Here is a 13566-nt window from a genome sequence, read left to right as displayed (position 1 = left end):
CTTTCTCTAAGAAAAACTTTGTGAGCAAAGGACAGCCTAATTCACGTTTGGAAGTGCAAGCACTTCGGGTACCAGGTCTCCCTCTACTCCTTAATTTTCCTGTTACTTTATTGCTTTCAGCTAAGTTCTAGGTCCTCTTTCCATCTTGAGCCCATGTCCCCACCTCCCTCAGGAAAGGGGAAACCTGAGAGCCAAAGCAGGTGAGCTGGGAGGAGCCCACCCCGCACAGGGACCTCTGAAACCACTGCGTGCCCTTTGCAGTTGAGTGGGCAGGGGCCAAACTGCCCGGAAACGGCTTCTCTGATGCCACATGCTGTCTGCCCTTGAGAAACAGCCCTCCCTAGTCTTCCACCTCTGAGACAGCCGGGTATCTTTGAAGGATAAAACTGCTTCACTCTTCACGGAACAAAACCCCTCAAAATGGTACATGATGAGCTAGCCCACTAAACACCTCTTTGTGTTAGGATAGGCAGAAAAAAAAAATTCAATTATTATATTCTTTACCTGTTTTTTTTTTTTAATATGTCTCACACCTTAATTTCTTGTCTTAAATGAGAATTGGCAGAATATAAAATCTCAGAAGAAATTCTGTAGCATTTATTTGCAGATACTGTTCAATTTGTTAGCGATTCTCTGACACTTTACCTGCATCAATCTAAAGAAGAAAGTTACTTTTAGGTAAGTAAGTAAGCAGGTTATCCGTGCATTTATTTTTCATTTATTTTATATGCACTACAAAACCATCTTTTGTATCATAAGAAAATCGAAGATCACAGGCCCAGGACAGGAGTTTAAAAGAACACAAATTAAATGTGTTAAGGGTGCTTTTCCTGTTCAGTGTGAAAGCTACACCGTACAGAATGTTCTCGAAGTGCTTTCTGTGAATTACCTCACAAGATGATTTGGGAGATCCATAAAATGCAGTTGGTAATTGCATACAGTGTGACTGCCAAAGGACCTTGATAGCATTTGACCCTGTGTTATTAAAATTCTAATCCATTAGCAGTTACTGCTTATTGCATAACAACCAGTAGGTCTTGTAAAACACACATTTACAGGAACCACAACAGCATTACTAAAGATCACTCTTCGGGTTTGTAATAATTCCATGGCGAACAAAGCTGAGCTACAAAACCACACGTCTAAAAGTGCCATAACTGATCAGAGAATTTACAAGGCAAAGCTATATAAGGCTACCCCAAATATTGCTATGGAAATTTTCCAAGAAAACAACTCTAACTTACTGAAATAGGCTTTTTTTCCTTAACATTAAAATCCACTGACTTTTTCAAGCTCTAAATAACTCAAAGGTTATTTATAAGATTACCTCTAATTGGGAATATTCATTTATGAGCCAAAGGATACAAACCTGAGGAAAATTTCTGAGCCCTTTCTCTTCTGCTCGCAAGATAAACAAACAAAATAAAACCCAAGAGACCTAAGGTTCTCCTTAATTTAAAGCCAACTCAAGAGTTTGTCAAAGTGTGAAAACTACCACACTAAACTACACATTTTAAAGACATGCACACCCACACAAGTGTTCTCATAAATAACAAACACATACAAAACAATCCAAACTTAGGCATTCATTTCAAGTGTCATGAGACAAATCTATGTTTTCCCTGAGGCAAAGGAAAATCTAAGTCTGAAAATTACGTTATGCATGTTGGTATAATCAAGTAATATTAAAGGTTAGCTTTTTCCTCTAGACCTCTACTTTTGATAACTGATGCCTTTAAGAAAGATATAAATTAGGTTAGGCTGATGAAATCATGTCCTACTTAATTCATAACTTTGAAAATCATTAAAAATTGGTACAGAGCTTTTGAGGAATTTCCAGACACTCAGGTTACAACAAAAATAGTAATTACGATTTTAAAAGTAATAACTCTTGCCTTAGGACTGACATTCTGTTTACTTACAGACTGTCCATTTATCCCCCAAGGGTCTTCCATTGAAGATTTCTTCTTCCGAATTATATATGGGCTATTAGCTACACACTTCTTCAAAGGGTTCCAACTCCCCTGCACCTGTGAAGAATAGAGCATCGAGCAGCTATATTAATTGTGTGGCGTGAAATTAAGAGCTTATTTTTTCATATCTGCAGCTTTCCATTCACTAGCGTGTATACACAATGTCAAGAATACTTACCTTCACTGAATGAATCTTTAAAATAAATATTATGGGCTCACTGTTTATCACAATTTACACGAGCCAAATGTGGCCAAATTATAGCTCAGTGTGTCTGCTGTCAGCAGCTGCAGCCCAAGGAGGGGGAAAAAAAAAAAGAATGAAGAGGGCAGCTAGAGAGCTTTCCACACACATCATTTCTGAGCCAACAGTACAAGCGCTTTTTTTTCTTTCTTTTTTTTTGAATTCAGTTTCTCCATGCTATCTATCAACGTCAGCTGTACCACAATGCAAAGAGGAAATACTCACAAAGAAATATGATTGTAGTCAGAGCAAGGATAAAAGGGAAAAAGCTAGAGCTGAGTGTTTTGCCCTCAGGGCAAGGATATTATTATGCTATTTCTTAGCAAGTTTACATTAGGTCACAGTTTCACGGTTGATCAATTTTGAACCTTCAGAGACTCAACACTTTCAAGAAGAATGGGAGTTTGCTTCAAGATATGGACAATCAATATAGTGTTTGGAAATATATTCTAAGTTCAGCTATCTTCAAAAAGGAATAATAATATTATTATTCACCTAGCTGCCCATCAGTATCACTTTTTGTACTTGAACTTCTGCAGGTTAACCTGGTGGGAAAACCACTGCAGAGGAAGTCAAGAGGTCTGAATTCAGGTTCCGACTCCACCCCTTATTGAATGAACTCTGGCAAATAATTTAGGCTCCCTGAGACTCAGTTTTATTATCTGTGAAATGGGAGGCTTCAGCTGGATGACATCTTATATTTTAGGTTTATAATTTAATGAACACAAGCATTTACACACATAATTTTCAGGTACAACATTCCAAGCTTGGATCCTTTGCGACGTAATTCTGAAATGCCGGAGTAATTCCTATTTATGATTGTTTTGCTCACAGTTATCAATGCCAGAAAACATATGCCTCATCCACTGTCAACACAGATGTGATGCTTGTTGGATAACATAAGACTCATAAATTGCTCCTAAAATCTGGAGAATACTTACTAAAGCTAAATATTTTTGTAGTTTCAACAAGAAACAATTTCATAATTTCCAGTGAGCAGTAAATAAAAATCACATGGATGTATTTATGATCTGCTAGCCCAAGAAAACACAACAGACCACTCTACTTTGAACTGCACAAAATTTCAGAACTGAATCTTAAAATCCACCAGCATTGCTTTTAGAGGATTTCTTACATAATGAGGGAAGAGATATTACAGAAACTAGATTTGTTTCAATGCTTACATTACTCTCTGGAGGTGTGTTAACTTTTCCAGGCGATAAAGTAGCATTTTAAAATAATGATAATAACCCTGCCTCACATTGGTAAAACTTTTACAGTTTACAAAGTGCTTTCACATAAATTGCCCACAGTGCACCTATATGTGGTGAGACAAAGTCCAGCCTCATTCCTCACAGAAGGGGGCAGACCCAGGACAAAACCCCCTCTGATTTCCCCTAAATTCCTGTCCTCTCCATACCTGTCCTGAGAGCATGTTCCAATCAAAGTCTGTATACTTGATATTCCAGGATTATTTCCCATGTGTTTCTTTTCCGTGTTTCCCTATTGGACTTACTGAACAGTTTAAGGCATTAAGAATGGTCAAGTTACACGAGCACAGAAGGTATTTCACTCGTCATTTTATGTCTTCTGAAGATGAAACTCTTCTGCACTGAATACTATGCATGTTATTGTTTCCGGGGCTAAAGAGAAAAGACTGAGACCACTGAGAAAGCCAAAAGAATCAGCCCTCATCTAGTTCAGGTAGATGTTTCCACTACCATCCCCAAATCAGAAAAGCACAGAGACCCACGGACTTTATTTACAAATCCTCCCCTGCTTGTCAAATCAGCATAGTTGTTTCCAGATTTCTCCATGTCAACCCGAACCATGAAATATATGCCATGACTGGGTCTACTGATACCTGGGAGCCTGGCTCTGGGAAGCCCTTAATTCCCTTGCTGGACTTGATCTTTCATGGTTTATACATAAGCCTGTGCCTCCATTATGGCACTTATCCAATGGGACTGTAATTACTTCTCTCCCTGTCTCCCTGACTGGCCTGTAGCTCCATGGGAGCTAGGACCATGCCTCGCTCTCTAGTTCTGGCCACATATGGTGCTCATTAAATATTTTGAATGAATGAATATTATTGATACATGACAATTTTTGAAGACATGTAAACTCTGAGCTAAAATTAGATAGGCAGGTAAGTGGTGGTGCTACCATTCAATCAACTTTTTAAAAAATGATTTATCAAATTTTAGGTTTTGAATTATTTGTTCCAATACCCTAAGAAACAGGCTCAAGCAAACACAGGTTCATCAATTCATGCCTATCTAGCTACCTGCCTACATACATATTGTGGACATAATTCATAAAACTATATAGATCTAGAGGGTACTTAGAGGTGAACTGCAAAGGGACTTCATTTAAACCAAGGAGTGGTTCCTAGAGAAGGAACAGAAGAAGGTCCAAGGAGGCTAGTCTCGGTATAGGCTGGGAGGGGAGGTGCACACCAATGGAAGGATCAGTGAGATGAAGTTTGTTTGGGGAGATTTATAGAGCAGTACAGGCAGATGTCTTGGTACCAAAAGTAGCCCTATATGACAGGGTGCCAGAAGTCTGGTGGCAGTTACCCATCCATACACCCATCCCCAACACCCAGCATGTCAAAGCAGGGAACTGGATTAATTACCCACCTGTGCATTTACCTCCAAAGACCAAAGCCTTTATTTACCCACTCCTGGGTCAACTATTTGGTACCTCTCCCGAAGTGGAGGGAGAGTTGTTGGCACAGTACATAGTGGAAGGCCATCTTTCCACTAGTTGTACCCAATGGAAGGCTACCTGTCTATCATTAGTACACCATGGAAGGCCATCTTGCTAGCTCACTTTCTATCTCAAGTGAAAGATCTCTCATAAAGAGAAAAGGGAATGAAAGATGTCCTGGGGCTCTACTGGCCAAATTCAACACCCAGTCGATTCCGTGATCTAGTCTGAGCATAGAGGAAAAGCCTGGATGCCTCTTCCTAAAATGTATGTCACTACTCTTTAAGTAGGGAGAAAAGATCAACTGAGCAAAACAGTGAGAAAAAGCTGCACAGCTGGGTGCACATTTAAAAGCTGGGCATACATTTAAATATGGCCTGATTCTTCATATTTGCTAGGCAGACCACCTGGAAAAGATGCTCTTCCTGGACAGACAGCAGTATGTAGCCCCTTCCAAGGCCACTGAAGCCCACAGGTGACAAGGTAGGGGCACCCACAGCTCACGGTTGTAGAGCTCTTGACTTGCATTCACAGCCCCAGGCCAGATGCTACCCTTGGCATCAGTGCTGAGCAGAAGCAGGCAGGTGGCCAGAGGGACAGTGGGTGGTAACCTGGGCAAGGGAAAAACAGAGTCCTGGCCCTGTTTGAATTGACCTTTGCAACACCTCAGGGAACTATGCCTTCTTCTGTCCCAATCACCTGGACTGTTGATGAAACACGACAGAAAAACCAATTTTGTTACATAGACTCTCCTGACACAAGATTAATGGAAGCCTGAGGATCTTTCTTTATATTTGCCACTCTTGGGGGAATGAGGTTGGAAGCAGCCAAAACTAGTATAGACATGCTAGCAAATAAACAATGACAAATAAATGTTAGATTTATACATGATGAAACAGAATGTACAGGAAAGCATCAAATTAAGACTGCACTCTGACAAATCCTGCAATCACACAAAATCCCCTCTGGGGGCCCAGAAGCATTATGAAATTGAGCCCCTGGTGAGGACATTATAATTATACCTCCAGAGCTCAGTGATACACATTTGGAAGTGATATTTTATCCCCTACTACAACTAGCAATCTTATTCATTGTTAAAATATAGAATAGTTCTAAATTTGGAAATTTTAACACATGTGAGACAGAGTATCTATTTTGTGCACTCCTGCTATAATTTAAGCTTTCCCTGGGATAACAGTTTTTTCCCCAATTCTACAAATAACCCTAGCTACCTAAAAAAAAAACCTCAAGAGCTTTGAACCTCAGGTTTTCTAGGTTCAGTAAAATCCATATTCACCACCCCAGACAGACACTTTCTAGTCTTTTCCACCCATTGGTTAAAGCCAGGCAGTTGCTGAAACAAGCAAGAGCACCTCATCTCACCTGTAAACATGACCTTACTTCGGTTCTAGCTCATCACAAACATCCCGACTATTGTCAAGTTGGAGTAAGAGTACAAGGTACAGAGAAAGGGTGGGGGTAGGCAGGTGCATGGGGCAGAATTTCTAGATGGAAGAAAAATAAGGTCGGGGTGGATATGGAAATTAATGTGATTGGGAAGAAAATAATCTTTGCAAAAAATTTATATGTCACATATATTTTAATTTTCCTGTTGGTTTTGAAAAATGGGTTATAGTTTAGACAGAACATAAATCATCTCTAATGAACCAGAGATCCATCAGACACTGTTAATAACTTGTGGCTTCTTGGATGAAAGAGTATTTTCATTACAACACACCATCACTTTAATCTTTGCCTTCTCACCAAGTGTTGAGTTTTCTAACATTCCTGAGAAGCAGAAGGAAACTAATGGTGGAACACTGCTTTGTAGAAAAGAAAAAGGGCCACTCTGAAGTGTATCCCCAGAAGACTTCAACTGCAGATTGAATAAACATATCAAATCAAGGGGGTCTTTAAGAAAATTTACAAACAGAAGCCTGCAGTGAAATGAACCATTGGATAAATGACGTCCAGAGACTTTTTCAACTCACTATTCCCTGGCTCCAGAAGCCACAAGCTGCCTGATCTCAAGGTGGCCTCTTCTCTGCTGTCCTCACCTTCCTAAGAAATTTGGTTACATCAAGGAAAGCAGAGACTGGGCATGCCCAAGTGAGTCAGAAACCAGATTCTCACTGACCTTTCCAATTGTTGGAAGGACCACGTCCCAACCACTGAAACCATTAATGAAAAACAAGTTCTGCCCTGCATTGGTGAAAGTCTTCTACAGCCAGAGATGTAGTTTCTATAGAAATAAATGTCGACACCAATTTGCTTTTATAGCTTTTCCACTGATTTACTGGTACTGCTGTTTTAAAGTTTTAAGTATGAAGCCCGTTTATTCTTTATAGGCCTTCTCAATAAATATGACCAGATTTCTGCTTCCACCATCAGCAACTTCCTTCTGTCTTTTGGGGAAGACTTTAAGGCAAGGGGACAATCACATGAGCTGACACTGCACTGATTAGGAAAATGATGACATGTGTGCATTCAGTAACTGGACTTGAATTCAAGCTATGTTTTCAGGAACATTAGACCTACACATTGTTTTAATGTAGCACTTTCTACATTAACAATATTAAGAAAACTCTAAAGAAACACACGTAGAATCCCCTCAACCCCACTGTCTTGTCACAATTTTACATAACTATGATCACAGCAAATATTCAAGCTTGTGTTTTTTGGGGTTACTTTTCATGTTGTTTCATAAGCATTTTACAGTCTGTATTTTTAACAGCCATGTAGTATTCCATTGGGGAGGTATTCCTATCAAGTGCAACATTTGGGGTGTTTTTCCTTCTTTCACCATCACATATAACACTTCAACATTTTTATTCAACAGGTTTTTTCCTTCTTTTTAATTGTTTAAGGATAAATTCTAAACAGTCTAATTAGAGGATCAAAAGGCATGACAGCTAAAAATAGTAATTCTTTTAAAGTGAGGTCAAATTCACTTATTCAAATTTCTCTCTCATACAGCACTGGCCCTAGTGGAAGGATGAAACACAGAATTCATATTTTTTAAATATTCAAATAAAGTTGCTAGAAGAGGAATCTGTAACCTTGACAACATTCATGAACCTCCCTATATTAGAAGTTATCAAATTTTTGTGTTGATGTCAAACTTTTGAACACTGAACAGCATGGCAGGACACTTGGAAGCCTTAACTAAATCACTGGTGTGGGCTATCACTGTGTGGATAACAGTTGGCTGGTTATTACACACTCATTGCTTGCTCTTTCACTCAACGTCACTCTTTGAGTGGAATCTGCTCCCCTAGACTCAAGATGAAAAGTCAAAACGCATTTCAGTAAACACAGGATCTTTAACCATTAATCATTTTGTCCTCTTACTTTCAGCAAAGTCAGTCACCATGTCCCCTGACTCAGTAGGTTGAGTCTGACAGCCATTATCATAAAATAATTTCTACTGAAGCACAAGAAAAGTCACCGTTGCCCACTGATTATGACAAGTGGCACACTCATGAGAGGCTTGAGCGACAGTGGTATGCTATAATAGGATGATGCTTGAGAACCCCAGATTTATAAATCTTACATAGAATGAGGAAATTCAGGCATCTAAGAGAAAATATTTCCAAGCATAATCACCCATGATAAGCTTATCTAAACTTTCCCCAGGCTGGTGCATTAGTTCTGCTCCAGCTACTGACTTTAGGCATTGCTAGTTCCCCACGGATGTCACTCGTACACAGTGCATCACAGAAGTAGTTGTTCAGCCTACCAAGGCTACAGTTTTAATTTTAAAATAATTTAGGCTTTGGAACAACTAAACTGGTCCCATTCAGTGGTTGTCTGTTGCTGTCCAAAAAAACGGTAACTAAATGATGAGTTTTCTGACTTTATTAAAAAGAAAAAGGGATCTGAAATATCAACTCCTTTACTTTTACAGAGAAAGCTCTACCATCGAATATCTCTGAAGATATTAAAAATACACCCCAAAAACTCATCCGGAGGGGTCGGGGGCAGGCTAGTGATTGCCTGGAGTCAGGGGCAGAAATGGAGCTTGAGAGGAGTTTGATGGACTGCAGAGGGGCAGGGGGAACTTTTGGGGGTGTCATAAATGTTCCATATCTTGATGGTAGTGGTGACATAGGTGTACATAACAGTCAAAATTCATTGAACTACACACTTCCTAAAGCTGATTTTTTTTAACGTGCCACAATTCATATTTCCTATCAATTGTCGACCTCCTTTTTCCTGATACTATTAACGAGGTAACAAGTGGTTTTGATAGTGACTGCCTTCTTCACTGGGAATTATAAGCCCTTGCCCCTCCAAATCAAACAAGGTGTTAGGGCTGATCTTTAACCAGATGTTCATCCACCGACACTCCTCTCTAACACAGGTGGTACTTACTCCTGCTGGACTGTTTAACCCACAATAAGTTCAGCTGTCAAGAGTAAAAGAAGGGGATTTATTTCTAAAAATAAGATGAAAACCTATTTCTCAGACTCTTATGTCATTTTGCTTTCTTTTGCTGCTAAAATTCAAAGGCAATTTTAATCATGGATGGAGGCAGAGACTTCAATGTCCAGCTCATTAGGTATTGTATTTACTACAGGGGAACCGAGCTCCTCATTAGAGCTTAGAAGTTATGCAGATTACATGTGTAGTTTAGGAAGAACAAGGGAATGAATGCCTCCCTGCACCCTTACCCTTGACAATCACAACTAAAGTTTAACAAAGCAATTTCCTCATTTCTTGGAGGCTGACTCTTACTTATACTTGCGTCCTGCCCAAAGTAAGGATTGCTTGATGCAGAATAAGACTGCAGGACTGCAGTCTCCAATGCCAAAACACCAAAAATAAAGACAGTAATGGAGAAAGCATTAAGCTGTCAGAAAAGAGGCACTGACTCAGGGTTTCTTTGCAATTTCACTCTTTCCTTAAAATCATAGGACATCTTTTATTTAAGCAAAACTAGAAAAGTTTAAAGTGGTTAATCCACTAAGAAAGTTAATCCACTAAGAAAACAGTTAATGAGTATATAATGGGATGGGGGAAAAATGTGGTAGGCGACACAGAAGGAAGCTATGGAATCCAAATTCCATCTAGGGCAGGAATCAGCTGAAACCTCCTTGACAGATCTCCAACTTGCTTCTGCATGAACACTTCTGGGGACAGAAATTCACCAGCTTGCCAAGCTGCTTGGTCCACAGCTGGAAGGTTTAACCTTTATGAGGCTTTCCCCTTATAATGAGCTGAAACAGACCGATCAAAACTCTCTCTTCTAGGGTCAGTTTTCTTCTGCAGCAACACAAATACATTTTAATATGCTCCTGATACAAAATCATCCTTGAAACAGCTGAAGATTACAGTGATCCTTCCTAAAAGCTCTCCTCTCTAGGCCCAAAACCTAATTACTCACCTTTTTAGAAACGAGTTACTTAACTTTCTGATCCCCCTCCACAGAACATGTCTGTTAGCCAGTGGCCTCTGGAGCCAAACGCCACTGGCACTTATTGAGCTTAGGGACACACAAACTCTTTTGCAAATGACCCGTTTTCAAGTCATAATCCCTCTGTTCTATACTTGGGGAACTGGTTCATTCCTGTGAAATTCTCATGTTGTTAGTTTCTGCCTGTCAGTCAAGCTCACTCAGATTCTCTTTGACCCATGATTCTGTAAGCCAATGACTGAGCTATCCAATCAGCTTTGGGTAATATGCCAACCTCAAAATCATTCCTTTAGTTTCCTTCTTTTAAGTTACTGCTGGAAATGATAAAGAGGAGAGAGCCCCAAACAGCTAGCTAGTTGTGATGACATCAAAGGGTAAAGAAAAAGACTACTGAAGACTTGGGGGGCAGGTGGGTAGGGATTTAGCTCAGTAACTCTGGCACTCATCAACTCTGTATGCCTGGACAAATGTATTAACCTCTCTGAGTTTATTTCTTCATCTACACAATGACATTAATACCATCTAATAGGATGGAGAAGTCTGAAAGCACCCTATACATAGTCCATGCTCAATGAACATGTGAGTGAATGATAATAATCACTCTGTAAAGGATGAAGTCATAAAACTACAATGCAATATGCTTAATTGTCTCTCATTTTTACATTCTAAAATGATCATGTAAGTCAGTCACTCCAGGACAACAGGACACATTTCAAAGTTGCACTTCAGGTTACTAAAACAACAATTAGTAAAACAAGATTGTTCTGATAGTGCTCCCTCACTTTGATTACCTTCTGTGAACACTTTGACTTTTTTATAGGCTAAATAATCCCACTAATAGATTTTTTTATACTTCTTATTTTGTAACATCTTAATTACGCTCTCCTCTGCCTTCTCCCTAAGGCCTTCACATGTTCCAAATTGTGAAACTTGTTGGATTTTACTCTCTTCCAAAGAGGGAACAAGTCTGATTTAGTCTGTTCGGTCTGACATTGAAGCCCTTTCCAATCTGTCCCCAGTCACTGTCCCTGCACATCTCTCCTGCTCCCTGCATTTCTCCTGCTCACCTGTGGCTACATCAGGCCCCTTCCAGATGCCCTGCTGACCACAGCTCTCTGCCTGTTTCTATGAGACTTCACCCGACTGCTACGTCACCTTCAAGGAGCATTCAGTCCTGCCTCAGGGAAGCCTTATCCATCTGTGTTTCCCCATCAGAGCACTAGTCCTATTAGGTCACAATTGTGCACCAGACTGCTCCTTCAGGGCAGAAATCATTTTAATCCATGTAACAAGATGTTTGGTACATGGCACATTCCCCTGTGTTGGCTGAGTGAACAGCTCTGAGCTAGAGACACAGGACACATAGGTTGCTAGGGTCTCTGAAAGGATGGAAGAACGCCTTCCCTGACCTGGAGGGCCATCCTGCTCCACAGTATCCCTGCACTTGCCACGCAGAGCTGGGATCCTCTCTGCTGAGTAGACACTCACTATTGGTTCTTTTGAATACATAATCAATTCACATCTCTTGACAGATTTGAGTCGTTCTCCCACCCAATTTTTTTCAAGAAGCGTTTAGTTTTATGAGATGACTCACCTAGCTAGCTAGCAAGCATTAGTCAGTCTGGCTACCAAAACAAAAAAGCTGCAGTTGCGTGGGTCTTAATTAACATAAACAATGAGAAACATTTCTGCAGTATCCATTTTTCCCTCCAATCCTCACCAGAGCTAAAGCGGAGATTATTTTCCCTGCTTTAATGACACCTCGCCCTTGTTGGCCCCTCCAATTCATCTGCTACTGCTCGTAACTGGCCTCTTTGAGTGGGACCAAACAACCCACTTTGGGCCGAAAGAAGAAACGCCGGGGACTAGAAAGCGCTAAATATAAATAGCCCCTTGCCCAGACTGCTCCCCAAATGCTTCCCCTACTGGAGCTTCAATTGCAAGCACATGTCCAGGACGGCAATCACGACATCAGATAAAGGCAAGCTGACCCTCTCCATCCTCTGACGTCCCCATCAGTCAACACCTCCTGGAAGAAAACCAACAGACCCCCAGACACATCCCTCCACGTGAGCGCCCTGATGCTGAGGGACAACGCCGGTGTCCCCCGGAACCCTTCCGATGCGCGTCCCCATTATTGCGCGAGCGTCGCCGCGCCCTTCCAGGTGGCTCCGCATACCTGGCGGCGGTGCCCACGCCGAGGCGGCGGCCTTGGAGGCGGCAGGCTGGCAGGGGCGCGGGCGGCTCGCGCGATCGTCGGCGGGGGGCCAGGGAGCCGCGTCGGCTGCGCCCCCTCCGCCGCCCCCGGGCCGCGATCGTCACCCTCCCGGCCCGGGTCGGGCCGCGGGCTTCACGGCCCCGGGCTCTTGGCCGCGGCCTCGGAGCCAAAGGGTCAGATCTCGTTTCACAACAGAGTCTCCCGGTCACCACAACCCAACTGGAGGCCCGGGCAGGGGCGGGAGCGCCGCCGCCGGGGGCCAAGGTGGGAAGAGAGCGCGCCAGGGGAGGGTGGCCGGCGACAGGGGCCCGGAGGCTGGACTTACTCGTGTCACAACTTCGGCGACGCGGGACCGAGGAACCGGTTCTTCCAAAACCAAATCGAAAATGGGCAACGGAGAGGCCGGGGCAGCGTTAAGAGGGGTTCTGTGTCGGTGTTTAGGGCAAAAACTGCTCTGGCTTCCAGAAATCCGAGCCAGTCCGGGCTTTTTTCTTTCTTTTTTTCTGAAATGCTCCTGTGTCTCCGGGTCGAGGGGCGTCCTTGGCGCGGCTCTGAGTGCGCTGCGACACCGGGGCGGGCGCTGGCGAGGGGAACCCTCTTTCCAGCTCCTCACCCCCCACCCCGATTCTTCCCAGTACCCACTTCCTCGCCCTTCCCCAACCCCCAGCCCAGGACGCCGACTCCCCTCCGCGCGGGAGCTGGAGCTGGGCCTGGTGCCCACGCCCCGAGGAGGGTGTCTCTGAGGCTGGGCCCTTGCAGTGTTTCAGCTGAGGGAGACGGTGGTGGGGTTTGCTCTGCTAACACAAGGGGAGCTAGGTGTGCAGGAGGTGGCCCTGAAGGAAAGGTTGGTAGAGTGACATGGTGATTTTTTTTTCCTGGTGGGGTGTGGAGGTTATAAAGGAATATGCAGTCAGACTGAAATTTCTCAAAACATCCGGAATTCAAACAATTTTGTAAGAGGTCTTAAAATTATGTTCTCTTCTTATAGCTAGGGAAACTGAGGCAA

General features: G+C 42.4%; 1 protein-coding gene across 5 annotated transcripts in view; it reads right to left on the bottom strand.

The window, feature by feature from the left end:
* Positions 1-13211, bottom strand: part of EYA1 (EYA transcriptional coactivator and phosphatase 1) — a 283352-nt gene extending 270141 nt beyond the window's left edge. For 2 of the 5 annotated variants that reach the window (XM_032470269.1, XM_032470272.1), the window contains exons 1-2: positions 12886-13211; positions 1923-2030 (exon numbers count right to left, since the gene is read on the bottom strand). In XM_032470269.1, the coding sequence (XP_032326160.1) occupies positions 1923-1955 (33 nt within the window). In that variant the 5' untranslated portion in view covers positions 1956-2030; positions 12886-13211. Of the gene's footprint in view, positions 1-1922; positions 2031-12521; positions 12739-12885 lie in introns of those variants that run through there. The other 3 variants (XM_006185840.3, XM_032470271.1, XM_032470268.1) reach the window with 2 other exon arrangements.
* Between the last annotated feature and the right edge of the window lie 355 nt (positions 13212-13566).

This window comes from Camelus ferus, chromosome 29 (genome assembly GCF_009834535.1).
Source record: "Camelus ferus isolate YT-003-E chromosome 29, BCGSAC_Cfer_1.0, whole genome shotgun sequence".
Classification (NCBI taxonomy): domain Eukaryota; kingdom Metazoa; phylum Chordata; class Mammalia; order Artiodactyla; family Camelidae; genus Camelus; species Camelus ferus.
This window is presented reverse-complemented; position numbering and strand designations above follow the sequence as displayed.